Genomic DNA, 16,629 nt, shown 5'->3' with positions numbered 1-16,629 from the left:
GCTGTGAGAGCTATAGATGAAAACCATTATATAAGAGCTAGGTGGTATTATTATTATTATTATTCAGTGGAAATCTTCCTCTCCTTTCCCCTTGTCTTTCCTCGTCTCACAAATTGTTCTTGTGGCAGATGCCGCTTTTCCCCCATTACCTGTATTCCATACCTCTCCACTTGCAGTGGGTTTCTTTCATGTTGCTAAGCTGCAGCATCTTCTGAGGTGCACTAGCAACTTCTTTGCCAGCTGCTTCTACAGACACCACAGCAGGTGGTTCATATGACCCTGAAGTACACTGTTTTGATGGTACCACTGTCTGTGATTCACTTGGAAACAGGAAACTCAAGGCAACTGAAAGGTAGGAGAAAGAATAGAGGTGTTATATCAGCCCCTGGGAAAAAAATCTCAAGGGGGTGAGGAAAGTTTGCTCTCCTCTCTCCTTCCATTGCTCCTTAACTGTATAGCAATTTATAGATTAACTTGAGGTTTGTTTATAGAAAATAACTTTCCCTCTTAGGTGAAAAAATAACCTCTAGTGAGAAATAATACCCTCAAGATTTTACTTCAGATCTTATATTCCATTGACAATCACATTTTCAGCCTGCACCGTAGTGATTTTCCACTATGGACCTCATCTTCAGGCTATATAGTATATACGTATGTTACATGCATGCACACAGCCAAATCCTGAAGTCCTTTCTAAACTCCCTGTAACTTCATTGGGGATTTGACCCGAGTAAGGACTGAATAAGAACAGGGAAAAGATGTCAGGCCTGCAGTACATTTATGTACTTACTTGGGACATATTTTATAAACACTCTCCTAATCATCTCTGTCTCATCATATTGGTCAAATCTATCAGCAGGCAACAACCGCTGGGACCGGGGCTGAGCATTTCCACCTACATTTTCAAGGTGCTTTTAATAACGCTGCAAGTTGAAGCCAAGCTAGCGGGAGTGAGCTGGGAGGAGGACTGCTGTGACAGTGATTGCTGATCATGCCTGCAGCATCCCAGATCCTCACACCACATGCTAGATTACAATCTTTTCCTCAGTGAAATTGCTTTTGTCACCTCTTTTCCAAATGGTGACCTTTTCTGCCTCTGGGCTGCTGAAAAATACAAAGCGGCTCTCAATTACATCCTTCCCACAACTACACCCCCCCCCCCACACACACACAAACACACACATCCACATAAACACAAAAAGTCATTTAAGCTTTCACGGTTGCCAAGAGGTGCTGTGTGAAAAACCTTTGCACCAGGGGAATACCTTGTGAAATCATTCTGGCTTTGTTTCATGGAATTAGTTTTTACTGTGCCTTGGCAAGATGTATCTACTTAGTACTGGGTAATGTCCCAAGGACAAGGGACTGTGCTTCTGGTGGACTCTGACAAGGATAATGAAGGTACAGAAGGTAAAAGAAAGCACCATATTGAGACAGTGTAACCAGCAATAACTGATAAACTGGTTGAGGCCTCAGCCCATAACCACATCAGTATTCCCATTGAAGCCAATGGGACTGCTCATGTGCTTAAAGTTAGGCACATGTTGAAGTACTTGGAGGATGAAGATCTGAATGAGAAAACTGGGGATGTTGGTTTGCATGCCGAAGAGACAATATTACTGATACAAGAGACAATAAGACTGATGAATTTCACTACTATGTCTCTGTGACAAATGTCTGGTAAAAATTACCATTTTACGGTAGAGTCTTTTGGGTGGAGATCTTTTTAACAGTATCTAAATAACTTCAGCAGAGCTAAAATTTCACAAGATAGTCAGCCTGTAGCCAATACCCAGTTTTGGCATGTATATATTCCTGAACTATCAGAAAGATGGCTACAAACCCAATTGTTCTTTCATAATCAGTCTATAGTGACCTTATTTCAGCATCCCACATCCACCTCCCTCTTTTTCTTCCCTTACCAGACATATCTGCTACAAGATACAATATCCACTTGATATAGCAACTGCACAGTTATTGCATTGTGTTCCCAGCGAATATGATATCTGATCCCAGAGTTCATCCACTTAATAACTAGATTTCCCCCCCTCATTCAGAAGCACAATAATATGATTATTATCTTGTTATACTCTCTTAGCTGCCAATGTGTGTGGTTTCTCCATGTGATCCCATCATATTGAGCTAAGTCATGCTGAAGAAGCAAATGCAAAATCCTTGATCTATTTAGAGACCCTGTTACATTGAGAAAAACACTGACACTAACAATGGAATTTCAGGTGCTTTTAAAGAAGCTGAATTTTCTGTGCACGATTTGTTGGTCTCAGTTTATTTTCTTGTGCACAGGTGGCCTCATCACAGAACCACCCTCACTGCTGCATTGATTGGCATCTTATAGTCAGCTGTTGAGTCAGAGATACCAAGAACTGAATAGACTTAGAGAATGAACTACCCTCTGATCCATCGGTTTGGACCCTCCCAAGGAAATACATTGATTGGACAGGGAGCATGTAGCTCCTCCCTCCTTTAATCAGCGTTTCCACTTTCCTTTCACTCACCTTCTCCCCTCCTTTTCCCCCACTACCTTCCCTTCTAGTTTGCTTTTGTCTCCTCCACTCCCTCCCTGATTTTTTTCTCTAGTGCTCTTCTTTATCCTGTTTTGCTCTTCCCTTTTTGGTTTTCTCTTCTCTCTCTTTCTCTCTCCCTGCCTCCTAGGGGATACCTGTGCTGCTGCTCCTGCCTCTATTACTATGTGAGTGGGGCCCTGGATAGCTGTAGAGGGAAAGTGATACAACTCTGGTCAGGTTCATGTTCTGCTTTTGCTGTTGCCACTGGGGAAGCATTATGGACAGGAGCTGCACCACTAGCCAGATTCTCTGCAGGAATTAATTAATTAGCTGTCATTTGTAGGGTGCTTTGAAAATTCAGATCACTACAACTGTTAAATAGTAAGCATGTATTTATTTATTTACTTACTTACTTACTACTTTCAAAATGCTAGAGGAAGGATGAGGGAAAATGCTGCATTCCCCACAATCCTACATCAGATTTAAAACGCCTGTTATGATTGTGGTTTATTTCACTAGGGCCTGGATTGAGACTACCAACTCATTTCCTGAAGACATCAAATGGCCAACAGATGGTAAAATTGTGTCGGTGCCAGAATATGAGCGAGATAAGGTAGGTGAGGAAATATCTTTTATTGGACCAACTTCTGTTGATGGGAATGTGCAAGCTTTTGCCCAGACCTGAAGAAGAGCTCTGTGAAGCTTGAAATCTTGTATCTTCCATCAACAGAAAATGGTCCAAAAGAAGATTTTCCCTTACTTACCTCGTCTCTCTCAATAGATGGTAAAGGTTTTGATCTCTCGCAGCCTGGAAAGTCAAACCAGTGACTTAGAGTTGAATGGCTCTGTGCTACTAGTTAGCCAGTCTCATTGAAGTGATGCAACCTGTTTAACTATGATGATGATAATAATAATAACAACAACAACATATAAAAGTGAAACCTTCACATCTTAAAAGAACATCAGTTACTGTATAGTAAATAATTTCCTGATAGCCATTTCCCTCCTGCACTGATCTATTCCAGGATGAAGAGAGAAAGTGAACTTTAGCTTCTTTCGGTTTCTCTAGGTACTATAAACAATAAGATACACCCAAAATGTAAACTCTGAGGCTGTAATTTTTACCTCTGTGTTCCTGGTTCTTCATAGTTTGTAATGTTATCCAGATCTCTGAGATCAAAATATTAGGATCTAGGCCCTAAACCTGCAAATAGTTACACACATGTTTCACTTTACGCACAAGTTGTCTGTCCCCTTGAAGTCAAGGGGCCTTATATTGGGCCTTATATTGCCCAACTGCATGTTTGTTTTGCTTCTCTGTTACAAATCTCAAAATACTACAATACAGATCACCTGCCTTATGTTTTTTTCTTGATTTAATCCATGATTCTGCAGCAAGAGCCTGTCTCAGCGATTTCTGGAAAAGTGTAAGAAGAGTAAAAGGGCAAGAGAATCATTGCTCCTTGTGTTAGTGGGGTGAATTCAAGCTGTGCTTGGAAGAGACCTGCCGTGACATAAATAAGATTAACAAAATATTAAAGGATCCTTTCTTATAAATTGAATTGATGGTCTTACATAGAATCATGTTGGATAAAATGATATCTGTAGTATCATGGAGAGCATTTATCTAGGCTTTTACGTATTAGTGGAATTATTTATTTGGGTTCTTACAGTAATAATAAAAAAGAGGCACTTGTCCAGAGCTCCAGGTGTCTCTTGCACAACATAAAATGTAAATATAAAATATATAATTCTCATCATCGTGGAACTGTAATAGCCAACTTTCAAGAGCTTTAAATGAACTACACAATTACATACCTATTTTCCAGCATTGATGGCACCGCACCATTGCTGGGAAATGGATATAAAATTTTGTAGTGTAGATGCATCCCTTGTGTTTTCCATAATTATTGTTTCTCAGTATCAGTCATGGATAGCCCTTTTGATAATTGTCTTTTTGTCAGTTAACTTCATCAGCCTGGTATGTATAAGCACCAAGCACATGGAAGTACAGTAACTCCTCACTTAACGTTGTAGTTATGTTCCTGAAAAATGTGACTTTAAGCAAAACGATGTTAAGTGAATCCAATTTCCCCAAAAGAATTAATGTAAATAGCGGGGGGGTTAGGTTCCAGGGGGAAAATTTTTTTGCCAGACAAAAGACTATATTGTGTGTGTGTGTATATATATATATATATACATACACACACACAGTATAAGTTTTAAACAAACAATACTGTACACAGCAATGATGATTGTGAAGCTTGGTTGAGGTGGTGACGTCAGAGGGTGGGATATTTCCCAGGGAATGCCTTACTGCTAAATGATGAACTAGCAATTGGCTGAGCCTCAAGGGGTTAACTTGTTGTTAATGAAGCATCACACTCTACCAGGTAGCAGGAATGGAGGGAGGGGAGACAGCATGGTAGATAGAGACACACACTGTGTGTGTATGTGTGTGTGGTGGGGGGAGGAATGCGCATTTCCCCTTTAAGTAAGCTGACCCACTCTTAAGTACACTGCCTTGTTAAGTTAATCAGCAAGCTGAGACCACAGCTGCTGCCAAGAAGCTCCCTCTGTCCTGAGTCCTGTCCTGTGTCCCCCCACTCCCCGTTCTATGGAGATGGGTAAGCGGGGGTGCAGGAGAAAGGGGGAGGGGGACACCCTGACATTAGCCCCGCTCTCCTCCCCCCCCCCCCAGCAAGCAGGAGGTTCGGGGAGCAGCTCCAAGGCAGAGGGCAGGAGCCGCACATGGCAGTGCGGGGAGGGACAGCTGAACTGCCAGCAATTGGTAGCCTGATGGGCGGCTGCCGCACAGGGAACTTAGGGGAGCGGGGAGCTGATGGGGGGCTGCCGGTCCACCCTGGTTCCAAGCCCCCACCAGCTAGCTCCAACCGGGTGCTCTTCCTGCAAGCAGTGGACAAAGCAGGCGGCTGCCAAACAACATTATAAGGGAGCATTGCACAACTTTAAACGAGCATGCTCCCTACTTGATCAGCAAGGTCGCAACAAAACAGTGTTAACCAGGACAGCTTTAAATGAGGAGTTCCTATATTGGAAAATACTTCAGAAATGGTCATAGTGTATTGAGTTGCCTATAATATGTCCTAAAAATAATAGCGGACTGTACAGCTAATGTCCTCATTTTCAAGGGTTCCATCTCAAAGCTAATGTTGTGCAGTTTTACCAAGATGTGTCTTATTTCACTGTTCCCCCACGCCCATGCAAGTTGTGTATATTCAAGGTATCACGTCTGGACGAAAGGGCATGCACCAACGAACTTTGCCAAATGGCGGACAGCCACCACACCTTACCAAGTTGAGTGGGAAGCAGACTTTGAGCCATATGTTGTTGTGAGGCGGGACTGCCCGGAGTATGACAGAAGGTTTGTAGGATTCGGCTGGAACAAAGTAGCTCACATAATGGAACTGGATGCACAGGTGAGGAGACCTCTTCTTAATGAGATTCTTAGTGAGATGCATGGTTTTTATAACAGAGGGGTAGCCGTGTTAGTCTGGATCTGTAAAAGCAGCAAAGAGTCCTGTAGCACCTTATAGACGAACAGACGTATTGGAGCATGAGCTTTCGTGGGTGAATACCCACTTCGTCAAATGCATGTAGCGGAAATTTCCAGAGGCAGGGATATGGTTTTTGTATGAAACCCTTATACTGTGGAAGTGGATTCAGATTCCATGTCACCAAATTATTCAGCTAGCCATACTGGATTCTGTAACTGGTTACTTTCATCTAAGAGAGAAAACCCTTGTTTAGTATTGGCTGAGCATTAAAAGTTGTGCCTCATTTAATTGATTTATCAAATCTAAAAGGAGTCTGTCATCTCAGAGAGGCACATTTCCTTCCCCTGTTCCCCACTTCCTCCTGGACTACTGACCCTGATCATTAGCAGGTACTTACTAACATACACTGGCTCATTTGTGTTGGCCACTCTATGAGGGGTAGAGTACAAGGCATGCAACCCCTGCTTTCCCCATCGTGCCTGCAGCTGAGGGGCAGGGAGACTGTGCAGGGATGGGTGTGTCCATGTATGCACGTCTCTGTGTGTGCATTGAGGGGGACGTTTATACCCCTGCTTACACCTCTGCACAGTCACATTGGCTGGGCTGCAATCAGGCCCTTTACGTTCCATAAGGATATTCCCAATGGGGGGTATTCTCAGCTATAGAGGGAAAAACATGTTTATTAACCAAATAAATATAGTGTCTACTATATTATCCTAATAATAATACTTAGCGTTGCATAACACTTTAATTTTACAATGCACTTTTCAGACACTGACCAGTGAAACTTCAGTTGTGGAGAATATCAGTGTAATGATGTATTATCTGCTAATCTGTGTAAGCGGGTTTACAGTTCCAGTTGTAGCTCTCCTAAAGCACTCACAGCTTCACGCGTATTTGTGCAGCGGCATCCAGCCAACGTACAGCGTCATACAAAGGAAAGTGGAAGCTCTTTCAAAGGAGATTGTAGCATCGTTCTTTTAAATGGTCATTGAGATGGAACTGTCTCTGGGGATGTGTTTCCTTGCTCCTCCAGCCTCCAAACACACTAATATTTAAAAGATGTTTTGTTTATAATGGCTGAGAGACTGGGCTATTCTCCTGTCGAGAATCTGTCATCCTGGAGGAAACTTGGAATTACTGGGCTACCCAGTAGCTCACTGAGGCAGCTCTGCCAGGAACTTCTGGAACCAGGGCTTTCCCTATATCGGGGCTGAGACTGCAGTACTTCCCATTAGTCTCTCTTCCTTGCAATGGAGACAGCTCCTTGACACACTCCCCTCTAAAGAGAGCCTATAGAGGGTTTTCCTCAAAGAGCTTTGCTCTCTTGGCTAGGCCTCAGTTAGGGGATCCCTATCCCCTCTTTTTTTGTACTTTGATCCTTCTTCCCACCCCCACCTGCCATTGCCAACTGCTTATCAGCCCTCAGCTCATCAGCAGGGGATTTAGGGAGTGGGATAAGACTGACCAGGCCTCTCAGCAATATCCTCTCCCCAAGGGGGGTGGGGGGGAATAGTGCTGGACACCCATGAAGCTTTCTACTGCATTTGAGGTGCCACTCCCATTGATTAGGTCTTTGCCTAAGCAGCTGCTTCAGTATTCTAGCCTCAGCTGGCAGAGTCACCTCCCAGCTCAGGGAAAGATTTCAGTGCCTTTTAGCAAATCCAGCACCTATCAGGAGGCCTGCATGTGAGACTCCATCACAGAGGGCCTATGCTGCTATAGCCCGTCAAAATGGCAGACAGGATGGAAATAATTATAATTATTCTGGAAGCACCACATGCCCATGGTGCTGGGGTCTGTACAGATATATAGCTAGTGACAGACTCTGCTCCTAAGGGCTTACAAACTTGTAGTTAGAGTGTGAGGTTCCTGCAGGTGGGATTTTTTTCTGAAGGGGATTCTCCTTGCTCTAGGGACAAGCTCTAAGGTACTTTCCCTGGCCTTCCAATGACTCCTGGACCTAGCCAGTTAGCAGCCCCTCTCTCAGCCGCTTTCAAAAGTATAATAATATTTTATATATATATATTGGTAGCCCCCAAAGGCCCCAATTGGGAAGGGGATGGCCACCCCATTGTGCTGATCTCTACAAACAGAAGAGAGACAGTTCCTGCCCTGAAGGACTTACAGTTTAAAGACACAAGCAGACAACTGGAAGAAAGCTCATCTTGTGCCAATATTATAAATAGGTAAATGGGATGACCCAGGAAATTATAGGCCTGTCAGCTTGACATCAGTCCAGGAAAAATGATAGAATGGCTGAAACTGGACTTGTTTAATAAAGAATTAAAGAAGGCTAATGTAATTAATGCCAATCTACATGGTTTTATGGAAAATAGATTCTGTCTAACTAGATACCTTTTTTGATGAGATTATAAGTGGTATGATAAGTCTAAGTATATTACATCAACACTATTACCATTATGTAAATTATTTGACTTGGTACCACTTGACATTTTGATTAAGAAACTATATTGATACAAAATTAACATGGCACACATTAAGTGGATTAAAAACTGACTGACAGGTCTCAAAATGTAACTGTAATCGGAGAATCATCATCAAATTTTTAGAGGGGTGCCAAAGGGATCAGTTCTTGGTCCTGAGCTATTTAACAGTTCTATCAATGACATGAAAGAGAACATAAAATCATTGATAAAGTTTGCAGCTGACACCAAGAATGGGGAAGTGGTAAATAATGAAGAGAACCAGTTGCTGATAGAGAGAAATCTGGATCACTTGGTCAACTGCGCTCAAAGACACTATATGCATTTTAATACTGCTACATGTAAAGCTATACATGTAGGAACAAAGAATTACACACTTTTTACAGGGTGGGAGAATCTGTCCTGAGAAACAGTCATTCTGAAAAGAACTTGATGGCATGGGGATAGATAATCAGCTGAACATGAGCTCCCAGTGTGACTCTGGCCAAAAGGGCTAATGTGATCTTGGATTTATAAACAGGGAAATCTCAAGTAGAAGTAAGGGGTTCTATTACTTCTGTATTTGTCACTGATGTGACTGCTACTGGAATACTCTGTCCAGTTCTGGTGTTCACAATTCAAGAAGGTTGTTGCTGGATTGGAGAGGGTTCAGAGAAGAGTCATGAGAACAATTAAAGGATTGGAAAACTTACAGTGTTAGACTCAAGGAGCTTTACCCATTTCATTTATTAAAGAGAAGGTTAAGGGGTGACTTGATCACAGTTTATAAGCACCTGCTTGGGCAATAAAACTTTAATAATGTGCTCTTGATAATCTAGCAAAGGTATAACAAGATCCAGTGGCAGGAAGTTGAAGTTAGACAAATTCAGATTAGGAATAAGGCATACATTTTTAAAAGTGAGGGTAATTAACCACTGGAACAATTTACAAAAGGTTGTGGTGAAATCTCCATCACTGGAAACTTTTAAAGCAAGATTGATGTTTTCCAGAAAAACATGCTCTAGTTTAAACAGGAATTAATTGAGGGAATTTCTGTGATCTGTGTTATACAGGAGGTCAGACTTGATGATCACAGTGGCCTCTTCTAACCTCATAATCTGTGAAGTGATAGGGGTCCGGTTACAAAATACAAGCAAAGACTTATTCTCCTAAAATACTTAGGCACTTCTTAGAAACGCTGCTCAGAGCTTCCTATGATGAAATTTGGGGACTGCAGTGAAGAGATATAACCCAGGAGTTTCAAGTCTCCTCCAATTTATGGGTTTTTGTTATGAGACATATTTACGGGGAGAATACATTTGTTGTAGTAAACCTGCTAGGAACATTCATTGCCTCTTCATAGGCTCCTAGATTTGCAAGTGACTTGAGTTTTCATCACAACCCATGGGAAGCTGTGGAAGCCTCCCAGAAATGACTTCTCAGAGAAGGCAGAGTACAGGTGCTCCAGGAGTACATCTACATTTGTGCTAAATATGGGCATAGATGTACCCACTCTAGCTTAAGCTAGCATGCTAAAAATAGCAGCATAGCCAGGGTAATACAGGCAGTAACTCGGGCTAGCCACCTGTGTACGTACCCACCTGGGCCCGCTGAGAACATACACCAGTGGCCAGCCTGAGCCATTACCCCGGCTACAGTGCTAATTTTAGCAAGCTAGTGCAGGTGCATCTGTGGGAGCTGGGAATCACACCTCCCAGCTCAAGTGTAAAAGTACCTGGGAAAGTTGCACTGGCCGTGTCTTTCTCCCATTTCTCATATTGTCTATGTAGAGAGTAGAACCCACTCCTGGAGAGGTTCTGTTAATGAGGCATAACAACCACAGAAATGGTTGAAAGACCTGCAGAGGAGTAGTTAAAGTTCACACTTTGCATGCAAAGGAAATTCTTTGAGCGCAAAGTTAATCTTCATAAGATCTGAAAACATTTAATAAAACCTTCTTAAGCATATGAATTATTAAACCATGTTTTGCATTTGACCTATGACATGTATCAGATTCTCCCGTAAAGGCAGATTTTTCAAGACAGGGGTACACGTGGAAGGCATTGCTGGTATAACTATACCAATCTACTGTATTTGTAAAGTGCTGTTAGTGTGGACGTAGCTTATATCAGCAAAACTGCATTTTTGCTGGTCTAGCTTATTCCAGTGCTGCCCCCCACCCCACCCCACCCCACCCACCTCCACGCAAAAGAAGCTAGACGGGCAAAAGCGAAGTCTTGCCAGTACAAGTGCATCTGTGCCAGGGGCTTTTGCCAGCACAGCTCTGTCAGTCACAAATCACACCTCTGCAGACTTCTGACCAACATACCTCTGCTGGCAAAGGCTAGTGAGGTAGACATCGCTTTAGTACTGCTCCCCTAATATTTTGGCTTACCTGGGTGTAAACATTTTTTGAAATGGAAGGTCGGTCTAATGTCTTTCATATGCATAATAAAACTTTTAAAAGAAAAAGGAGGTTGGTTAAACAAATCTGTATGGATTTGCTCTTCCCCTGAGATTTACACTGCACCAACTTCTTTGCCTTAGCAAAGACATGAGAGAGAGAAAGAGAGAGATCTTGGAACTGCCTCTCACTGCTGGTGTCTTCCTTTTCCAGGAGTATGAATTCATAGTGCTGCCCAATGCCTATATGATCCATATGCCGCATGCTCCCAGCTTCGACATCACCAAGTTCCGCTCCAACAAGCAATACCGCATCTGTCTGAAGACCCTGAAGGAGGAGTTCCAGCAGGATATGTCACGCCGCTATGGTTTTGCAGCCCTCAAATATCTCACGGCAGAGAACAACAGCTAGCACGACAGAGCCTGTTTACGGGAAACAGACACTCAAGGGAGGAGCCACTTAACGTTTGGGGCCCAGTCTTTTAACTTGGAACTGAGACACTTTTTTTGTTTTTATATCATACCCAACAGTTCTAACAGTAGAGATTTGAAGCGATATGTCTTCAGACTGTGCTCATTAGCCACCTCCCTTCCACCCCTGCCTGCCAGGCTTTCAGCGTTAGCATTCGCAAGGTGTGAATAAGAGGGGCCAGCCATGCACCCATCATATCACAAACGGTGCGGAGTGGGGGTGGGACAGGAATATGTTTTCTGTTCTCAAAACAGTTGAGCAAAGACAGATATCCAGAAAATAGGATTTAATGTTGCTATTTAATAATTCTACATGCTTTTTATCTGTAAAGGAAGATCTTTGGGTCACTGTCCTGTGAATTTTAAACCCACACTGCTCTAAAAGGGGAACTTTCACCTGTGAAATTTTGCATTTCCCATCTTGATACGGATGACTATTCTAATGAAGGGCAAGATTTGAAATAGCCTTGAAAATGAAGGGGAAGCATATATCATATCCCACTATAGAGAAGGTGTGCTATAGGCTGAGGCATATCCATGGGATCAGTTGGTGATTGATCCTCAAGTTAATTCTGTATGATTTGGAAACCTCCCCGCCCCAGCCATAAAATCCACTCCTTCCCTTTTAAAAGGAAATTTTGGCCTTCATTCTGCTTGTCCATCCCCAGTTCTAGCGGTCCAGTAAAAAAGATTGGTGCCTCTACCAGAATGTGAAGGAACCTGTCAGTGTAAGGCATGTGTTCACCTGAGCAATTCATTCACATGTGTCTAGTGAAATAAATGGCCATGTTTTAGCATGGTTACCATTTTAAAGGCAGGAATTGGATTTTTCCCTGGGATGTATTTTCTACTGGGGGATATTGACCCATGGGCTCTTTCAGTGCACACCCACTTGTGAAGGCATTGGGCCTTGGGCTTTAAGTGGACTTTGTCACTGAACAGGGAAATATGAGCATGGCAACAGAGCCCAGTAGCCTCAGTGCTATCAAGCTGCCTGCTACAAGCTCTCAGAACTACTTCGTTAAAGGAGTTTATAATAAAAGGAGCAAAACTCTGAGGCATGAACTCCCCATTTGAGGGGGAGAAGAGAATGTGTTGGGAATCTAAGTGTGAGTGTTTGCTTGAATGTGGGGTGGTCCAGTTCACAACCTCAGTATGCATAGAGATATTTTGGAGGATGGACAAGAAACCTAACAAGCAAAACACATACTAAAACCAAGACACTGGACTTTTTACCATTTCCTTTATTCTTCAGTATTAATGTTGTGTTTACATGGGATGAGGAGATGAGGTTTAATGCACTGCCCTTAGCTGGGCTATTTGTATTCGCTTGCAATGTTACTAGAGAAAGCAGAATTGACTAAAGTGAGAAGTGTGTCCCTCTTCCTATTCCAGACCATGTAGAACAGTACTTACAGACATTGCTGCCTAGACTATATAATGGATCCACACTTCATTGTGCTCATTATTTTATTCTATTTTCCAGTCATTGAATCTTCCTCCCCACCTCACCATGCTAGATCTTGGTTTTCTTTCTAAACAGCTACTTTTTGAGGGGTTTATTTACAGCAACTTCAAAACACAAGTAAGCCAGGTGTTTACAATACAAATTTTGGTTAATCATACAAACATTTAAGAAAAGAACAGCAAAAGAAAAAAGCAACTTCTTTGAGACAAGAAATAAGACCAGGAGGGAGTCTGGATGTAGTTGTTACATTTTCCCCTGTGGGTGTGGACTGTGTAAGAATCTATCGCTTCCTACTTTTCCAAATTGCTTTTCTCCTGTACTTAATGGCTCACCTGAAAACTTGTGAGGAGTTAAGCCCTAGCAAAGGCATATTTATAAAACAACCCCTCCCTCCCTCATTGTTAATCTGCCATCCTTTCTCAAACTGAGTAGTGCAATACTTCACAAATAGTCCCAGTGATTCTTCACCAGGAGTAAGGGTGGCAGAATCTGTTCCTAAGGGTATGTCTACACTTAAAACGCTGCAGTGTAAACACTACCTATGCTGACGGGAGGTGTTCTTCCATTGGCCTAGGTAATCCACCTCCCTGAGAGGCGGCAGCTAGGTCAATGGAAGAATTCTTCTGTCAGCCTAGGGTTGTGTATATGGGGACTTAGGTCAGCTTAACAGTGCTGCTCAGGAGTGTGAATATTTCACACACCTAACCAACGTAGTTAAACTAACCTAATTTTCTAGTGTAGACAAGGCCTAAGTAGTCCAGTGGTGTGAAGTGCTGATTTACCTTCTTGAAATTCCTAGTCGGTCCTGCTGTATAACTAAAGCTGTTCTATGGCACTAGTTAAGTGCTGGATGTTAATTTCTTCTTTGTTTCACAATGATGCCTGGGGACAGGGGGAACACCATTCTCCTGCAGTGCTAGTTATGGGTTAGATTGTACCACAAGGACACAACCCATAGCAAGGGGAGGTGCCTTGTTGTGCCATGCCATTAGCGTCATTAGCCACAATTCTGTCCCTGCTCCCCCTTCTGGTGGGGGGGTGGGAGTGGGGCAAGTAGTAATTTGTTGCTGGCGCGTACTGGCAGCAAATTCTGACACCCCCGTTTTAGGCTCAGATATGTTGGCTGGTGTAAGATGAGCGGCTCAGACTCTTCTAATAGATTAGAGTGTCACAGGTTTTCTTTATAAGAGCTGTGCTGGTTTATTTGTATTGTCATAGTCATCAAGGCGTGTTCTAATTCTGTTTTGTATGAGACTCTCAATCAAGTTCCCTGGTACTGAAGTAAGGCTGACTGCTGTTTAATTCCCAGGATTACCCTCTGGCATCATTTTAAAAAAATGTACGTGCTGCCCTCCAGTCCCCTGCTACAGTAGCGGATTCTAATGAGAGATTGCATGTTTATATTAGCAGCTTGGTTGCTTCATTTGTTGAGTCCTTCTGAACTCTCTGATGAATACCTTCTCAGCCTGGAAACGTAATGCTCTTTAACCTATAGATTTTTTTTTCCAGCCCCTTCTCTTTTGACACCTTAGTCTACGACATTTCCTTATCTTTATTTCCTGGAAAGAGTGAGTCTCTGGGATAGATATCTCTGCAATGTCCTTTGTGGAGAAGATTGATGCAAAGAAGGTATTGAATTCATGACAGTGTCATTATAGCCGTTAATTGCTCCCTGACCATCCAGAGGACCCAACAGTTACTGCAGGTTTTCTGCTTCTGGCAGATGGAGCAAATTTGTTTTTATACCTATGGCTATTTGCTCTTCAAATTCCCTTTGAGCCCTCCTGGTTTCCATCTTAAGTTTTATAGTTCTTTCAACCAAGTTTTGATTTCCCATTTGTCTTGAAACTTACCATTTAATCATACTTTTATTTTCATGTCCTCTTCCTTTTTTTATTTGTTTAGGGGTATCCATGCCTTCTGTGAGTCTCTGAGCATAAGTATCCTCCATGCTGAGTCTAAGGATTTTAATTTTGATTTCAGACATTTTTGACCTGCTTCTTTTTAAATCCTGCTTTTCACAGACAAGTGTCATCATACTAGTTTTTGATGTGATTCCTCCCCAAAGGATGCTGAACTGAATTATACCATAGTCACTACTACTGACTAGGTCAACTAGAGTTACTTCTTGAACCAGCTCCTGTATGTTATTTAGGGTGCAAGCTTCTCCTCTTGTGTGCTCTAGAAATAGCAGTTCCAAGAAGCAGTCATTCAAGGTGTTGAGAAATAGGTTCTTGAAACTTTTTGTTTTATGACATTTGCTCAGCTCATGTGTGGGTAGTTGAAGCTGTCCATTATTACTGTTTTATCAGGCTTAGTTGCCTCTCTAATCTCCCTATACATTATTTACCTAATATCCTTTTCCTGGTCAGGAGGACAGAAATATAACCCTACTAGTGTATTTGCATTCTTCTAATTTGGGGTTTATGTCCCTGCACATTCTACTCTGTGGACCTCTCCCCTCAGAAATTTTAACTCATTACATTCTGTGGAATCCTGTAAGCATAGTGAGCCTCTCCCATCTCTACAACCTGGATAGTTTATACACAGGTATGGCTGTATCCCACTGGCTCCTGACATTCCACCCTGTTTCAGCAATTCCTATTATCTCAAGGTCCTCACCCACTGCCGTGCATTCTAACTCCCTTATTTTTTCTGTAAGCGTCTCACATTGTTATATAGACATTTCTGGTTTTGCCCATGCACTTATTTTTCTTACATTCCTTCATCTCACACTTTGATACTTTTCTGAAATGTACCTCTGTAATCTCAGCCTGTCCCTTCTCCAGTTTGGCTCTAATTGCCATCCTATTTTTTACTAGATAAAGATATATCTTTCTATTACAAACAACCCTAGCAGCTGTCTTTGTCTGACCTGAGTCATCCTTGGTACCTGTGAGATTTCCTTCAGCTCCTGCTTTAACTAATCCCCCCAAACCTTGCCAGTTTTGTGTGCCAGCCGTCTGGCTCCACGTAGTATATGTGCATTTTTTTTTTCAAGTGGGACTTAAAATCATCATCTGGGACTCACTGGGGTGAAGGAATTTGCACCTGCACCTGCATTTCCACCACCATGTTAGAAATGAAGACTTTGGATGCGTTCACATAATTTTTAAAGCACAGATTATTTATGCAATAGGTTCTCACAGCTTCCCGTGTGGTTTCTATTTAAATCACAGACATCCCTTCAGTGACAGCGGCACCACCATTTAATATTAATTGCAGTGTAGTTTATTGCAGTGTAGTGAGTTCTGTATTAGAGGGAGAAGCATAATAATTTCATCATGGATGCAGCTGCTATTTCTCTGCACAGGTGAAAACAAGGCCTTAACATGACTGAGCCATCAGTTTTCTAAATGCCCTGTACAAACACATTACAAGTGGTCTTCTGTTAGGTACAACAGTCAATTTTATAATTAAATATAAAAATATGTTTTTAATGTTCTTATTTTTACATGACTGTTTATTCAAATATAACGATAAACTTCTACCTGGAAGATCATGTGATCTCCAGATTGTGCCAATTCCCCTATCACCATGGCCTGCCTAATGGCCACCATCTGTTTTTTTAGCTGAGGAAGACTGTGCAGGACTCCTTGAGTTGTTGCCTTTTAATCAGCATCGATACTAGTCTTAGAGACACTCCCTCCTACTCTGCCAGATATCATAAGGGATATTCATCAGATTTCTATGGACCATCAACAGGACACAGAACTCAGCAGGTGGAGTGAGATGAGGATCAATAGCTATGAAGTGAAATGGGTTCCATTTTGTTTGATTGTTGGAGTGCAGGAAAGGAGGAAAAATTCTGTGGTCTT

The 16,629-nt window shown here is 42.3% G+C and overlaps 1 protein-coding gene across 2 annotated transcripts in view; it reads left to right on the top strand.

Moving 5' to 3' along the window:
* The window catches only part of LARGE1 (LARGE xylosyl- and glucuronyltransferase 1), a 361,133-nt gene extending 345,471 nt beyond the window's left edge, over positions 1–15,662 (top strand). For both annotated transcript variants that reach the window (XM_084627513.1, XM_084627512.1), the window contains 2 exons: positions 5,770–5,965; positions 11,087–15,662. In XM_084627513.1, the coding sequence (XP_084483639.1) occupies positions 5,770–5,965; positions 11,087–11,284 (394 nt within the window). In that variant the 3' untranslated portion in view covers positions 11,285–15,662. The remainder of the gene's footprint in view (positions 1–5,769; positions 5,966–11,086) is intronic.
* Positions 15,663–16,629: the final 967 nt, after the last annotated feature.

Source organism: Lepidochelys olivacea (assembly GCF_965140295.1).
Source record: "Lepidochelys olivacea isolate rLepOli2 genome assembly, chromosome: 1".
Taxonomy (NCBI): Eukaryota; Metazoa; Chordata; order Testudines; family Cheloniidae; genus Lepidochelys; species Lepidochelys olivacea.
This window is presented reverse-complemented; position numbering and strand designations above follow the sequence as displayed.